The following is a 15754-nucleotide window of genomic DNA, read 5'->3' as shown; positions in this document are numbered from 1 at the left end:
TGCTGTAATAAGACAAATTTGTGGCTTTAGATTTCCGAAGCTAGATACACATCCATAAAGAGCGTATGAAAAATGCTGGATAAAGGATTGACTCAGCTGTGTAGACTGACAGTTCTTGTTAGTGCTATAGGGTCTGTGAGCATTTCTGACTCTCTAAGAGTGTCGACAATGTGCCGTCTAATGTAATATTCCCCCCTGTGAAATATGTGACCTCTCTTAGCAGAGGCAATAGAACACATATTCCGTGTCTCATTTTTATTTCATGGTAATAAGATTCGTCGGCTTGGCTTTGGCTTTTTTATGTCTGTTTCATTTTGTCGTGGACGAGTTTTGGTTGAAACTGGCAGCTGTGTGCGTCTCTGCTTGAAATATTAGTAATATTATTCCTCGGTAGGGTCATCTGTGTGTTGCCTTAAATCTGTGTTTAATCAAGTCATCAAAATGATGTGTTCATGCTGAGGTTTTCAGTTGGCCTCGGTAAGGTTTTCTTCAAACCACATCACACAGCTTACGTGGTGACATGGAATGTTATTGTGTGTGTACTACAAAACTTCTACAATAAAACAGTAATATAATCACCTAAATTGTGAGTGTGAGAACGTGGAACAGGGCTTGAATCCATGCGCAATGTAAACGCTCTATCTCACCAAAAATCACAACAGACCAAGTCTTAAACTGTTGTTTCACTCTTTGTGGTTTGGTAGTGCACTGACACATGTAGTTACTTATCTCGAAAGTGCAAAAAAGACATGTTTCAGTTGAACAAAATTAGGCACGTTTACCAAGTGAAATGAACAACAGTTTATGTGATTAAATATAATGTCATGTTATTAAATGTCATTTGAAATGTGAGAAGAACGTCAACGACATTTGACCGTTGTCTGAATTATATCTAAATAATGTTTGAAATAATGTTACTATCCACTCCTCCCATTACACTCAGAATTCCTTTACTCTATCTGGCCTTATCTGGGAATAGTTGGTTCACAGACAGAAACACAGAGACTGACAGGGCAGTGTATTTACAGTGTAGAGCTAGCTCGTTTACTGTGCGTCTCCTCTCAGCTGAGGTGATATACACTTTACCTTATAAGGGGATGCCCTCGGGCCAGGCTCTGATGATAGACTTGAGGAGCTTCGGTTGAGAACTACCTTGTGGAAATATGTGCTCTGTTGGTTTTGTCTGTGAAATAAGGGCAAATATGTTTGTTTGTTACTTATGGTGACATCAGCTGACCTTTGACCAAAAAAAACAAAAAAAGAAGTGGGACAGGTTTGGTGGTGTTTGTCCATGATACACAGATGAGTCTCATGCTGACCTGCTTCTAGGCCTTAAGTGAAGTGAGAGATTATGAAAAGGGTTATTTTTCTACTATACTCTGCTTAAAGGATCATTTGGTCCAACAATGTCTCACCTCAGATGCTAAGAAAACAGTCAAGTTCATGTGGCCCTGTGACTTTACAGTCAGGTACCCACAGCCTGCTGAAACCACAGCATGAGCAGAGAGGTGGGACCAACCTCCACCACGGACTCACGACCGAAGAATTGCATGTACAGAACGTTGCATGTTTTGTCTTGATTCCTCCCATTTTTCCCTTTGTCTAAAGATGCTCGTGATATGTCAGTCTTCTGCAGCCCACTGACAGAAACAGAGGGCTTTGAACAGCAGTCAAGGCTGATCAAACGACTTTAAAACACAAACGACAATGGGAGTGGCACAATACAAGCTGATGTGTGTGTTGTTTGCAGAGAAAACACACACTCACACACACACACACACACACGCACAGACACAGACACACACACGCACACACAGAACCTCCCCAGTATCTTATTTTGTTGGAAAGTAATGCTTTATGCTCTGTTAGAGAGAGGATCTCTTACCAGCCTGACCCACTTTCTAAAAAGAGTTCTATACATTTTTATGGAATCAGACTGTGCCTTAGAGTGCAGTGTTTCTCTACAGGACCAGGGTGAAGTGCCAACAGACTGCATTTGGAAGGTATCCAGGAGTGCAAGGTGACCTTCAGTCCAAAACAGTAGAGTTCTTAGATTTCCAGGGACTTGGCATCCTTCTCTCTCAGGCATAGGAAGTCATAGGGAGTTGGGTACAGTCAGGCAGAGAGACAGAGGGCCTTAATAATAATTACTGTTGGTGTTTTTTTTATATACAGATTTTAATGAAGTAGTACAGGTGAGAATGCAAACAAAGCCCTCACGCTCTCATTAGTAGCTTAGTCATAACTCAGAGATCAGAAAAAGTGAGAGATACCTCTGCCTCAGTCTTGCCTGCTGCTGCTACTAATTGCATTTTTTGTTCCAATATCACAAAGCTTCTTTTTTTTCCCCTCTGTTGTCGGCTGGGCTGCTTTGAGTAAAAAAAAAAAAAAAAAAAAATCAGGGAGCCAAGTGGATTTTGGAGGATTAGCTCAACTCCTTGCACACAAGAGGGACTTTTTGGGCTCAAATGAGCCTGTTGGAGAAAGCTTAGCAGGTCTAGAAGTGGCCTCAATAGGAGATGTCAGGTGAGCGGGTGGAAACTAAGATGTGATTAATCAAGGCCAATCTAATTCTGCTTATGCAAAGCACTGACTGTCCTCTATGCTGATGCGATGCCCTTTGGCTTTGTTCATAATGGCTTATTTTGATTAATGGCAGGGTCTCTCGTCCTTTGAGTATGACTGATTTGTCAGTGGTATCAAGTGTTGGCAGCGTCAGGATTCTCAAGGCCATCGTCACAGCCACATTCTGTGAGTGGTTCATTGGCTGTTTAAAAAAACAAACAAACAAACAAACAAACAATAACACCCACGTCATTAAAACCCATAGAGAAACACACCAAAATGATATTGTACTAGTAGTAGTGAGAAAACACTTGTGTCTTGACAGCATTTTTCATCATCTCCTTTATGTTGCATCTCTTTCTTAAACAAAGGTCACCAGGATAACATTGCTGAGTCATCCAGTGAAGGAAGCCGCAGAATGGTGACAGTAAATAATGCAGCAACACTTCATAAAAAGTTAATGAAGTTTCATCTCAGTTATCTAGTGTGCTCCAGAGGCCTTCTCTACACATTGTCCTCAGACAGGAAATTATCGAGTGTGTCACTTACCGAGTGTGAAGTCGTTTTAGAACTCCACAAAAAAAAAAAAAACGTAGATATCAAGGCATACATTTGTATTCTGCTTTGTAGCGTGATTACTTAATAAGGCTTTCATAGCTGTACGCTCTGCCTGTGGAGTTCAATTATGTTCTAATCAGAGAGACTTCAAGCTGTGTGAAATCCCATGTTATTGTTTATGTTTCTTTTTTTTTTTATTCTCGCTTTAATGAATGGTAGTGTGTGGTTACTCTCACTTTCTCTCTCTCTCTCTCTCTGTCTCTCTCTCTCCCTCTCCCTCCCTCTCACTCTCTCTCTCTCTCTCTCTCTCTCTCTTTTTCTCTCCCTCCCTCCCTCTCTCTCTGTTTCTCTCTCTTATTTGCTCCTCTGTCCATGCTTCTAATTCTGCCAAAAAACTGCCAAGCAGTCAAGCTTTTAATAAGATTTTCCATTAATATATAAAATTGGCCCCAGTCTTCAGCCATGCCTCTCTTCTGTTCATCTCGGTATAACAGGGCTGAAAAAGTATACAAGCTCAGTCTGATTAATTTACCTTTGGACGCTGAGTCCCCATTCATCTGCAGGGAGGTTTCAAGGTGCACTGTTCTTTATTCACTGTAAATAGTGCTTACAATGAACTGAGATACCTTCCTCTCCATCAAGGGAAGAGATTCTAAATTGTGACAATACAATGGATAAATGAATCTATTAATCTAACCTCTACGGCAGGTTTAGCTTAGAAATGGTTGATGAATTGCTGAAGAATACAGGCTTTGTTTTGGTGTATCTTTTGTCTTGATTCCTCCTTTTTTTTTTCCTTTCTGAGGCTACTTCTAATATCTCTCTGTCATCTACAGCCCACTGGCAGAAAAAGAGAGCTTTGAGTCGTGGGCAAGGCTGAACAGACATGAGGAAAGGCACAATATAATCTGAGGTAGAACTTCTTTCAAAGGAAAGGAAACACAATACTTCCTCAGGTTTTTTTTTTTTTTTTTTTTTTTGATGTATGTTTTGTCTTGTCTGGCCAGCTATAATGGCCTTGTTTTGGGACGCTGAGTGTCTGTTCATTTAGAGGAAGGTTTCAAGGTGCTCCTTGTTCAATTTGCTGTAAACATAGTGTTAGAGGTGCACTGAGGTACTATATTCTCTGTAGAGGATAGGATTTTTAAATTATGACAATGCACTAGAGAAATGGATGTTTTGTCTCTGAATGATATGCCTCATGAAGGATGTTCCTTCAGTAGGCTCTGGCTTAGGTCATTCTCACCCAGACAGGTGAGTGTGGACTGTGCTGTGTGGCAGAAATGCTTGCCTAGGTTATCCCAATGGGGCCATATGCTACAGCTGTAAAGCCTTTGCGTCTGTAAACCGGCATATTTGAATATGCTTTCCATGTTTGCGTCGTTGCATGTTTTCATATTTTTGATATATGTATATTCCCTCTATCTTGTGTGTGTGCGTGTGTGTGTGTGTGTGTGTGTGTGAAAGAGAGAGAAAAAGACAGGATGTAACATCACACTTGTCAAATCGTATCTAATTGACCCGTCTGTAATAAAACTGTCAAACTAGCATAAGGGTTAATCAACACAGTCATGTGACACTCACACTCTTTAGTAACACACACACACATGCGTGCATGCGCACGCACACACACACACACACACACACACACACACATACACACACATACTGAGCTGTGTATGTGCACAGGGAGGGAAGCACCCAAGAGAGGAAGGGGGGCCCTGTCTAACCAATCAGTACAGTAGTCTGTCTGTGCTTGGGCTGGTTTCCTTTTACAGTCCTCCTTCGATGCAGGCTATTTTAAAGAGACACTCACACACACGAACATACACACTTAACCCACACTGCCATACATACAAACAGCTGTACCTGACAATCTGGTGGTGACTGGACTGGATCCCTGCACAAAGAGAAAGAAAGAAAGAAAAAGAGAGAGAGAGAGAGAGAGAGAGAAAGAGAGAGGGAGAGAGAGATAGAGGGGAAAAAAAGAAAGAAACTACGAAGAATGACAGAGGAAGAGAACTACAGAGTTTTTCCTCAGTAACTTTCACAGATAAGTGTTCTCCCATGAAGATTGCTACTGTTAGCGTGCCTGCCTGTTAGCTTTCACAATTATTCCTCAAGACTCCTCAGAGACACCTGCAAGCTCTGCTGAGCAGAGTGGGAAAATCTTGGGCTTACTGTCCACGTGGACTTATCTGCCATCTTTACAGTCTCTTTGCCCTGACCTGGAATTAACTGTCAGTTCTGGCTCAGACTACTATGACCAGGCAACACTGAGCAGAGCTCTTTCATTCCAGTCAGGAGAGACAGAAAAAGAGATAGAGAGAGAGAGAGAGAGAGAGAGAGAGAGAGAGAGAGAGGAGTCACAGTAGCCAGTCTGAGATTCTGTCAGCACTCCCAGTGGAGTCAGGCATGCTCTACTGTGGTGTCTCCGCTGATTTCGATTCCCTCTGCCACCCATGAAGCGATTTAGCAGTTTGAGAGGGAGCAAGAAACGCAAGGACCAGAATGGGAGGACTGGGAGACGTCAGTCGGAGCCTCACGGACACCAGGGAACCAGTAAGATACTGTATCGCTACATTGAAGTATTGCACGTCGTGTTATATATTCTTTATAATGAGCTCAGTTAGAGAACTGTTAAGAGATACGCTATTTGTAATGGCAGGATGATTTTTAACAGTACAGTTCTTCTATGAAACCAGATTTCAAAGCAGTACAGAGCAGGTGTAATATGACTGTGTAGGGAAGGAAAAAAAAATGACAGAATGTTTCGCAGTATCCAATTATATGAGGCACTCGCTGCGTTACGGTTCTGTGAAGTGTCTGTAAACAGAAAAGCTGGCATACTAACCCCAGTGGGCAGGAACTGGCAGGGTCTGCCTTCTGAAACTGAAACACAGTCAAGTCATCTCTCGAACTGTAAATATGATCATGGGAAATGAACCCCTCGGCACACTGGAGCCTTTGTATCTTCACTCAATAGTCCCTTAACTCTGCCCCCGTCATTTTATTGGACACTGAGAATTAAGCTCTTCAAATGCTAATTGGTTGACAATGTGGATCAGTGATTCTCAGTGTAGATCAGAGCCACTGAACACCACAGGGACAGATAGAGTTGGGCCTGGTACAATATACAATGGTCTGGGGAACATTTTTTTTGACATGGAAACGCTTTATTTGCATTTTTAACTAATTTGAGTGACTCACTGTTGGGAAATATGTCGAATGCATTTTCATAAAGTCCATCCCATGATACATTTCAAAACCAAAAAAGAATTACCCTGTGTTTATTTCTCCTGAGGGACTTCTCAGATTCTGATTTGAATGTTGCTGACACAGTAGCGCTGTTGGGGAGAAGTTTAATTGTACAGTGGAGTGACAGTGTTTTAAAATAGCCCATAAAACTTAAGGATATAAATTCTTACCTTGGGTGGGAATCATACAAAACGAGAACCTTTGGATGATAAATGAAGGATAGAACCTTGAACCACACTGTAATCTGTTTGTTTTTTTCTTTAACAAGCTATCACAACAGAATTTACTAAGTAACCGAACTGAGTGATGTCCTTGAGAGTCCCCTGTGATTGTTTGTGTTCTCTTTCCCATGCCATTTTGAATGTCAGTGATGTCACGACATTGCGTAAAAGAGAGAAAAGAGTAAACCCAGGATGACCATGAACGCGGACGGCGATATGTAATGGTAAATATGTAAACATAACTTTAGACCCCTATGCACTTTGGCTCATGTTTAGATGTTTTCAGTTAAAGCGTTGTCTTCCAGAATCATGGACACAGTCATAGTATTTTTTTTTTTTTTTTTTTCAAAATAATAGCCTTTGTTGATTTTCTCTGTAACTGTTTCCATTGCTGCAAATTCCTCTGAATATTTCATAAAAAAAAAAATATATATATATATATATATATATATATATATATATATATATATACACACGTATTCTCCATCTCTTTCACCAGTTTACATTATTTCTTTGTCACAAGTTGCAGCAGATTTGAACCTGCACACCAAACTCAGGTGCCGTGTCCGAAATCATTCACTCATTCACTACTTCCTGCTCACTATGTAGTGTTTGGTACATAGAACATTCACTAGGGGATAAGGGCAGACAGCTGTTGATACATTTGGGACACTATTTGGATGTTATGCTGCTGCATAATTATGCGCCGGATATTCGTAATTATTATCTCTGTTTCATAAGCAAACGCCAGAGCATCTGCATCGGATTGGTCTGTGAAGACTTGCCTGCTTTCACGGGACAGGCCGCAATGCATGGTGGTCTAAGTCGGTCGATGTAGGGTACATCCGTTGTACCCTACTTTTCACGATGCACTGTGGGATACTTTGAATGCTCTATATGGGGTATAACAATTTTCACTGCACATCCGGACAGCACTACAAAATGGCGAACTCACTATATAGTGCACTGCATAGTGAGTAGTGAGTGATTTCAAACACAGCGTGGGTCTTTTATTTTATTTCCATACGTTGACAGCAGTAAGGACGGTAGGAGCCAACTGTTTGTGGGGAAACGTATCCCTTCTCTGCAGGTTCCAGTCAGGCTTTGAGGAGTAAGGTAGAAGTTTGAGAACCCTGAAGATGCTGGATCCTGATGACACCCTACACCTCTCTGGGTGTCGCACCAAGAGATCTGAGGTGTGATGTGACACTCTGCTTTCTCTGGACCTCCACAAAACGCACTGAACATCCTGTTCCACAGACCTGGATAGAGGGTGTCTTCTTCCCTCTATTAAATTACTCAGCATAACTCTTCAGATCACATTCCTCCTTGCTAGGCATGTTTTCATCAGAAGAAAGGATGTGGATCTGAAAAGAACGGGCAAAGGCGGTGACGAGAAGAACACCCAGCCTCCATGTCCTTATCTTATCCCCAGAAATACATGTCAGCAGCCCCGGCTATATTAAGAAGCTTGCATGCCTGAAATGGATTGACTGTAGAGAGCAGATTAAGCAGCTAAAATGTCAGGAGATAGAGGAAATGCCAACTTCAGGATCTTAAGCTGTCCTGAGGTGAAGTCCATCTCTTTCATCACAAAAAAAACCCCAAAACAATTACCTGACAATGAAGTCGCAGCCCCCACCCACCCCCCACCCCCCGTGGACCTCACGGAGATGGGGGCTCTGGCTCGACGTAGCCTCTGTTGTGCGTGCAACAGAACAAGCAGCTGAGTATTTACATCAAACAGTTAGGGAGATGGGAGCTTGATCAGTGATGACAAGGTGGAAAGCACAGCCTGCAGGATGTAAAAATGGGGTTGCGGCTCAGTCCCTGAGTTGCTCATTAAAAAAATGGATTATGGGCCGCTGGTTGTTGACAGTTCAGGGATATATAGCCAAAAAGAGCTGAGTGAGTGCTCTCTCTCTCTCTCTCTCTCTTTCTCTCTCTCTCTCTCTCTCTCTCTCTGTCTGTCTGTCTGTCTGTCTCTCTCTCTCTCTCTCTCTCTCTTTCTCCCTCCCTCTCTCTCCCTCTCTCTCTCCTCTGTCGCTCTGTTGGACGATAAATGTGGTGATAAGAGAAACAGGGATGAGATTAGCCTGTGTGTACTGTTTAGTTCATTACGAGTGCTGAGTGCATCTCCTTTAAATACAGAAGCAGAGCATTCACTGTGAGTCTTTTATTTCTTTCTTTCTTTCTTTATTTTATTTTTCTTTAACATGTCCACCAGGACACGGAGACACACAAATTTGTCGTGTGTCCCATTTTAATGAGAGCGGTGTTCGAAATGATAACGGGAGCTGTCTTTTTGAGATAGAATGAAGCTTTGGCCTGAATCTATTCTTGGCTTATTTGAAGGCTGAGGAGGGCAAAGCATTAGCGTGTCTATTAAGGATAAGACATCAGAGAGACGTCACCTCTGAAAGAGCAGTATAATGGTAAATGTGAGAAACACTACTGGGATAGCATTCTCGGCTGTTTAAGGAGAGAATAAACAGGTTCTCATGAATATTCTCATAGCCCTTTTACACTGATGGACCAGTTCACAAACAATCTCAAAAAAAAAAAAAGAAAAAAAGAAGTCTGTACCAATAAGCAGTTCTGGATGCACAGAACGATCTGTTTTTTAAAGATGGAATCTCACATTAAGCGTCATGAGTTTTAACTCCTTAGAACAGCGAGGAGTTGAATAACGATGGGATTTGACAGTCAGCCTTTTACCACGGCAACCATCTGGGGCTCAGAGCCTCTAACATGTTGTGAGTGTGCCATCAGATTGAGGCAGAATTTAGAGTCATAGTGACAGTCGCCTCTAGCTCTTTTCCCGTCCGGTTCATTTCGCTTTCAGCGTGCCGTCTGAACGAAAGGACAAGACTATGATGACTAAAGACAGGACGACACATGTCCACAGCAAATAAAAAGGAACATATGTGACAAAACTGGTGGCGCGCAAAGCAGGCTGTTCCGTGTTAGCCTCTTAACATGCATGCTGCCCTCATTTTTTTTTTCTTTCTTTCTTTCTTTTTTTTTTTTAACAAAAGTTATTACACAGGACTTGCTCTAGGTGGCACTGCTGGTCTCTTGGAGACTCCTAAAATAAGTCTTTGAAGGCGGTACAGTCTAACGACTTTTATTATTATTATTATTATTATTACAGTCTTAATAGGGTTTTTTTTCTTAATGTTTGGCTAAGTATACGGTCTCCTGTAAAACCTGAAACAGAAAACTCTTAGCTATGTTTACTGCAGTCTGCTCGTTGTAATTCTACTCCCAATAAAAGTGCTTGTCATGCTTATCTGAGTATATATCTGCCAGCTCAACACTGCGGCTTGTGCCCCTCCGTCCCACCCCTCACTGACATCTGTTACATGGCTTAGTCGAGCCTGAGTGCTACAGTGCAGCATGAGAAAGGCATGACACGCTCTGTGCGTATTATAAAAGCCTAATAATTCCATATCGCTGAGCAGAAAAGAGGTTAAACGCGTTTATGCCTAATAACGTGCTCTGTCTCTCAAATGGACGTCTTATCTTTTCATGATTTGGTCATGAAAAAAAGTGCTTTTTTTTTTTTTTTGTCGCATTGAATGATGAATATATTTTTTTTTTACATGATCTGTAATGCTTGAAAGGACTTTGAGATGGAAGTAGTGTGATGAACCCTTGTGACCTGTGATGTCTGCTTACGCACGCAGTCATCAGACTTTACAGAGGTGTCACAGACACCATGCTGTTTCCTGTCTCTCTGTGTCTCATATGTCTATCTGATGTATGACAGTCAGTAGATAAAATAAACATGACTACTCCCCACACTCTCTCTGCCCCACCCCCTTTCCCTTTTGCCCTGATGCTATCTTATTCATCTGAATCTTTGAAAACCACTTGAGGCAGACCATTATCTACTGTTACATTTCTTTAATGTTATTTTCAAGGGGATAGTCTTGTTCAGTAACACAGGAACATATGTTTGTATAATATTTGGAGTCATTGAATGTGTGCGCATTGTTATTTCCAGACATTTGGCCTGATTTGCCCTTACTTTTCACGCATGCTCATTTTGTGTGATCTCTTTGTTTTATCAGCTGTCTGATGCAGAGGTGGAAATTGTTTTTCTTGGTTAATAAGTCATAGTGACACTTGGGGAGGGGGGGGGGGGGTGAACGTGTGATGAGAAGTGAAAGGTTATTATTCCTGTATGAGAGATTGTATTGTGCTGGTGGTCTGTCTCCTGCAGAGTACATTAAACAGTGTCAAGCAGTTTCAGACAAGGACATCTGTCTCCTAATTAACTCAGTGCATCTGGATACACTGTCCTTTACAGAGCTGTCCTTTGCTGCAAGGTACACCTTCACCAAAAAAGTCAAACTTCCGCAAAGGTTACTTCCCCTGTTTCTACACCAACCCAGGCATGAATTGTGGGGTAATTTGCACTTATCGCGCTTATCAGGCTTCTATCCTCTATTTTGTAATCTATTTTCATGATATACGCATACAATAATATGCGAATAATTATTCTAACACTGGCTATATTGATAGGGTTTTATTACAGTAATGTGTTTAAGTGAAGGAGTTAAAACATAAAATGCAGATTGGTCATTGCTGACTGAGTCACTGCCGATAGAGCTGTTTGCATAAAGCTGACACATGGCACTGGAAACATGGCACAAAAAAACCAAAAAAAAAACTTTGAGCAAGGTCAATCTACCCGACACAGGGTCAGTCAAATGTCGAAGATTACTGGTGATAAACATGCTGAACTTTTGTGAAAGTTTGTAAAGGAACATGAAAGGCAAACAGCGGTTAAAGGGCAGGTGTTGTGTCTGGACTGATCCTTACAGAGAGAGAGTGTATTCTGTGAAAGCTATACAGTCCCTTAGAGTGTACTACTGTGATCACTTACCTCCAAAGTGGTAATCTCACATGACATTAAATCAATGCAATTCACTTGAAGTTAATATGCGAGTAAGTTTGACATAACAGTTTAGCAGATGCCTGCAGAAACCCGTGTGAAATCTTGGTATGTATATATATGTATGTCGTTGCGTTAGTGACTGTAAAGTATAACGTGACGGGACTTAATGAGCAGATTTTGTGTGAAAAGGGCCGTTTCTTTGAGGAAAAGTGAGTCATGCTTTGGTGGGTGTGAGGATTTGAAAGGGCAGATAAGGACGATGAAGGTTGAGTTTGATCACAGTGTGAAGTCTCAGTGGGGGGGAGGGGGTAGAGATGGCCTGGGGTGGAACACTGTTGCACCAGCGAGTCCTTCATCAATCTTTTCTTTTTTTTTTGCCCCGTCTTTCCCTCTCTTCATGCCACGGGATTCTTCTCGATATTTGCGGAGTCACAATGGTTCACTCAAAGCACACGGCGTAATGAGTTTTCAGAGAGAACGTCTGACATCTGTGATTATTTAGAAGGATTTGTGTGAGAACGTTGCAATGAAAAATGTAGCTGTCTTTCGAGTCTGCCTGTTGACTAAAATCAATTTGGATTTGTGTAAATACGCATACATATTTGTTCATTACAAGTCAAATAATGTGTAGCTGAGTGGAGAGATGGAGTGAAATTTGTAATATGCTTAGAGTTTTATAAAAAAAAAAGGATTCAGCTTATGATACTCAAATGAATTATGTTGTGATATAGCTGAGTACTCACTGAATTCCCATCTCAGTCAAGTCTTGCAACGGGGATATGAACAAAGTGTTGTGTTAAGCTGGATTGATATTGTTAAGGGTGTCTGGGTTGAGACTGGCTACTTCTCTCTCTGTGTTTCTGTCTGGCTATGCAACACTCATCATTTGCATGCTTTCAACTTCACTGCTGAAGAATATGCTAATGAAAGAAAGACAATGAGCCGTGTGTGCACTTCATTACAGTAGAGCAAAACAGAGAGCTAGAGGAGAGAGACAGAGCGAGAGAGAGAGAGAGAGAGAGAGAGAGAGAGAGAGAGAGAGAGGGTGAGAGAGAGAGAGAGAGAGAGAGAGAGAGAGCAAATGAGTGAGAGAGAGGGAGAGAGAGAAAGAGAGAGAGACAGAGACTGAGAGGCATGAGTCAGGGGGGTGGTATATGTCACCCCCCAATCCTTGCTCATAGCAGTGGTCAGGTGATGGCCTGGTCCTAGTATTGGTGATCTCTGTGGATTTATGAGGCAACAGGGAGGCTCCCTGTGGATGATGCATACTGAAAGAGAGAGAGAGAGAGAGAGAGAGAGAGAGAGAGAGAGGGGCTGCATTCCAAATGACATCATCCTTGCGACCTGCTCTTTTCAGCTCTCCCTCCATTTCTCTGTCCCTAATGCTTTCTTCTCTGAGGAAAGGCTGTATGCACTGCCTTGATGCCAGATCGCTTCAAAAGAGCTCCTGAATGCCCATCACAGTTACTTTTGATACCCCTTGCTGAGAATAGATAATGGCTTAGTTCAGTGATTGGAGAACCACACAGTCTCTTTTAACAGTTTCTCAGTGTAGTACAACAAGCCAGTTGAGTTTGTTGCGAATGAATTTCAAATACAGGCTCTCTCAGTTGATGACTTGTATAAATGTTTAGCAGATAAAAATGCAACAGTAAAGGTTAATGAACATATGCGGTCGTTTATCGGACTCAGATCCTGACTGGTTTTGCCCTTGCTCAGCAAAACTTCCCAGGCTCAGAGCAGTTCCCTTCTGTTAACAGGAACCTGCTGCAGTTCTCTTTAAAGCTCATTGCCATGCTTACTGAGTCCACTACGCTGTAGGCTGGTATGCATTTCACTCTCCCTGTATCAGTTTATCAAAGTGGAAACTTGATAAGTTCGCCTCTCCACGCTGAGCTCCAAGAAAAGACGTGTTCCTCCAAGGCTTTTTGGCTAGATGCAGGCTCGTCTGACCTGTGGGGTAGACCCTGAAAGATTATGTCACAGTCAGGCAACAGAAAGGGAGGGCAATTAAAGAATTCAATTAGGAGAACTACGCCGATATCGATTTTATCTCTTTGCTGCTAACAACTGTAAAGAAACCGTGCAAAGACAGACAGATAAGTCAAGCAATTGCAGTTAAGGGCATTCTAACAGTCCTCATCAAAAGTGCGCGGTGACTGGACAGGTCGTAGGTGGTTAAGCCCAAAATGACCTGTCCCAGGCATTTTGCATCTCTTCACAGTATTACCACAGATTAGTAATACAGAAATCCAGTACTGATTGTATGTCACGGCGTCTGGCGTAATAGTGATGTGTTGCGTTGAGGGCTCAGGTACACTCCGTACTGTTGGATGGATTCCTCACCTCTGTGGAGGGAAAATACCTGGGCAAATGCAGCATGAAATCTCTCCACCATTGGAGGCAGTGAGCTGTGAAATAAGCCAGATAAAGCCCCTGCCTGCGTAAGAGCGTTCCGCCCTCTGTCTGTAATGTAGCTGTTAAACACCAAATCACATTGTACTAGATACCTTTTTGTATGGGTCGCCCCTTCCCAAGTTCCCCGTGGTCAGAATATACAACACACATATGACAGGTATCCCCTGCTTCTCTTTGTATCTTCTGACAGTGACAAGCAGTGGAAGATGATCAGACTCAGACACTAGAAAGAGGAGCCCAAAAGGAAGTAGGAGATTTTTTTTTTTTGGTCAAGTCTTCATAAGCATAACCAATCAAATCAGTGCTCCAGACATGCGTTTACTGGTTTATTTACGTTGTAAATATTGTGTAAGCAACCGTTATCAGCGTAAAAAATCTCAGATTAATCATTTAAAGACTTTGAAGTACGTTATCTTTCGCTCTCAATCGTTGTTTCTTTTTTGCGATAACGTTTGCCCGTCTTTTTTTTTTTGGTGGTTGCTGATCCAGTATATCTGATATAGACACAGGAATCCGGCAGAGGCAAAGATAGGCCCTTTAGTGCTCTGTCTGTGGAACGTGGTACACATAATCCTTAGACTGAGTCATCCAGTTTTGAGATGCAAATTGAAAACTGTACATAAGTACTCAGAGGAAAAATGGTGGATTTTAATGTTTAATGCAATGTAAATGACTTGAGGAGTCGCTTTAATGTTCTATCTCTGTCACTCTGACTGCCTGACACCTTCCCTGAAAGCTATGCCAAATTTCATAATGTTACAAGTCTCTTGTGCAGTGTAGCCAGTCTCTGCATTAGCGGAAGGTAGATCAGATACCCAGTGTATCTGACATCATCGTCTACCCAGAGTTTATGCTGTCCTTGGCCTCATGAATCTGATCTCTCTTTGGCTTTGCTGTCGTCTCTTTCATACAGCCTCTGGAATCTCCTCGCCACCCACCACTCCGACGCAAGTGACCAAACAACCATCATCATTCCCTCCGGAGGCATCCCGCAATGAGCCCGACAGGCCAGAGGAGCGGCTGCGCTCGTATTCCTCCCCCCTGGACACGGGCCAGCGGTTTGGCCTGTCCTATGCCAAGCCACCACTCACCCCTTCTTCTACCCCCATCTCTACCTCACGAACGGTGAGTAACCAGCCGCGCGCCGCTCGGAATCAGAGCATTCAGCATTGAACAGAAACGATAATGCGTATACATTTTGATGGAGAGATTTCAGTTGATGTCAGGCCAATTTTACCACCTGTACATGTCCAGGTGAAACCCTGTTTCCTCATAACAAATAGAGGTGAAGACACTGACTACATTAGAGGAATATGTGCATTGATTTGCTTTATCCCCGGTGCTTTTCCTTTGCAAATTGCACTTGAGACGCGGTGCTGTACATACGTGCCATGCTGAAGCACTGTTTGAGCTGTGTGCACTGAATGTTAAAAAGGCCGCATGGACTTGCTGATTTGTGCTTATTCATTTCATCTGAAGGTAATGTAACACTGTACGAAAAAAAAAAAAAATCCCCCAGTTTATCTTTTGTTATACCGAAGTCTTTGCAAAATATGTTCATAATTGATTGCGGTGGTTAACGGTGGATTACTGGCGTTTATTGGCAGACTTTTAATTATCTTTAATTGCCTGTTTTGAAGAATGGATTTATTATAGTGCTTTGAAATAGAGCAGCTACCAACAAAACTGTATGCTTCAATGTGTTTCCGTACTGCACATGTTTGTGGTTTCCTTACGAGCAGACAGGGTTGATATGATTCTTGAAGTGTATCGCTTACCCTTCTGACCGCTTTTTTCCCCCCTTTGGTTTAGCCCTATTGAAAGTTCT

General features: G+C 42.2%; 1 protein-coding gene across 2 annotated transcripts in view; it reads left to right on the top strand.

Annotated features, from left to right (window-relative positions):
- LOC115807550 (5'-AMP-activated protein kinase subunit gamma-1) overlaps window positions 1-15754 on the top strand; it is a 50464-nt gene that overhangs the window by 16007 nt on the left and 18703 nt on the right. The window contains exons 1-2 of one of the 2 annotated variants that reach the window (XM_030768585.1): window positions 5252-5685; window positions 14840-15051. In XM_030768585.1, coding sequence (XP_030624445.1) covers window positions 5586-5685; window positions 14840-15051 — 312 coding nt within the window. In that variant the 5' untranslated portion in view covers window positions 5252-5585. Of the gene's footprint in view, window positions 1-5251; window positions 5686-14839; window positions 15052-15754 lie in introns of those variants that run through there. The other variant, XM_030768584.1, reaches the window with a different exon arrangement.

The sequence above is a fragment of the Chanos chanos genome, chromosome 3 (assembly GCF_902362185.1).
Source record: "Chanos chanos chromosome 3, fChaCha1.1, whole genome shotgun sequence".
Classification (NCBI taxonomy): domain Eukaryota; kingdom Metazoa; phylum Chordata; class Actinopteri; order Gonorynchiformes; family Chanidae; genus Chanos; species Chanos chanos.
Note: the sequence above shows the minus strand (reverse complement) of the source record. Positions and strands in the feature narration are given on the sequence as shown.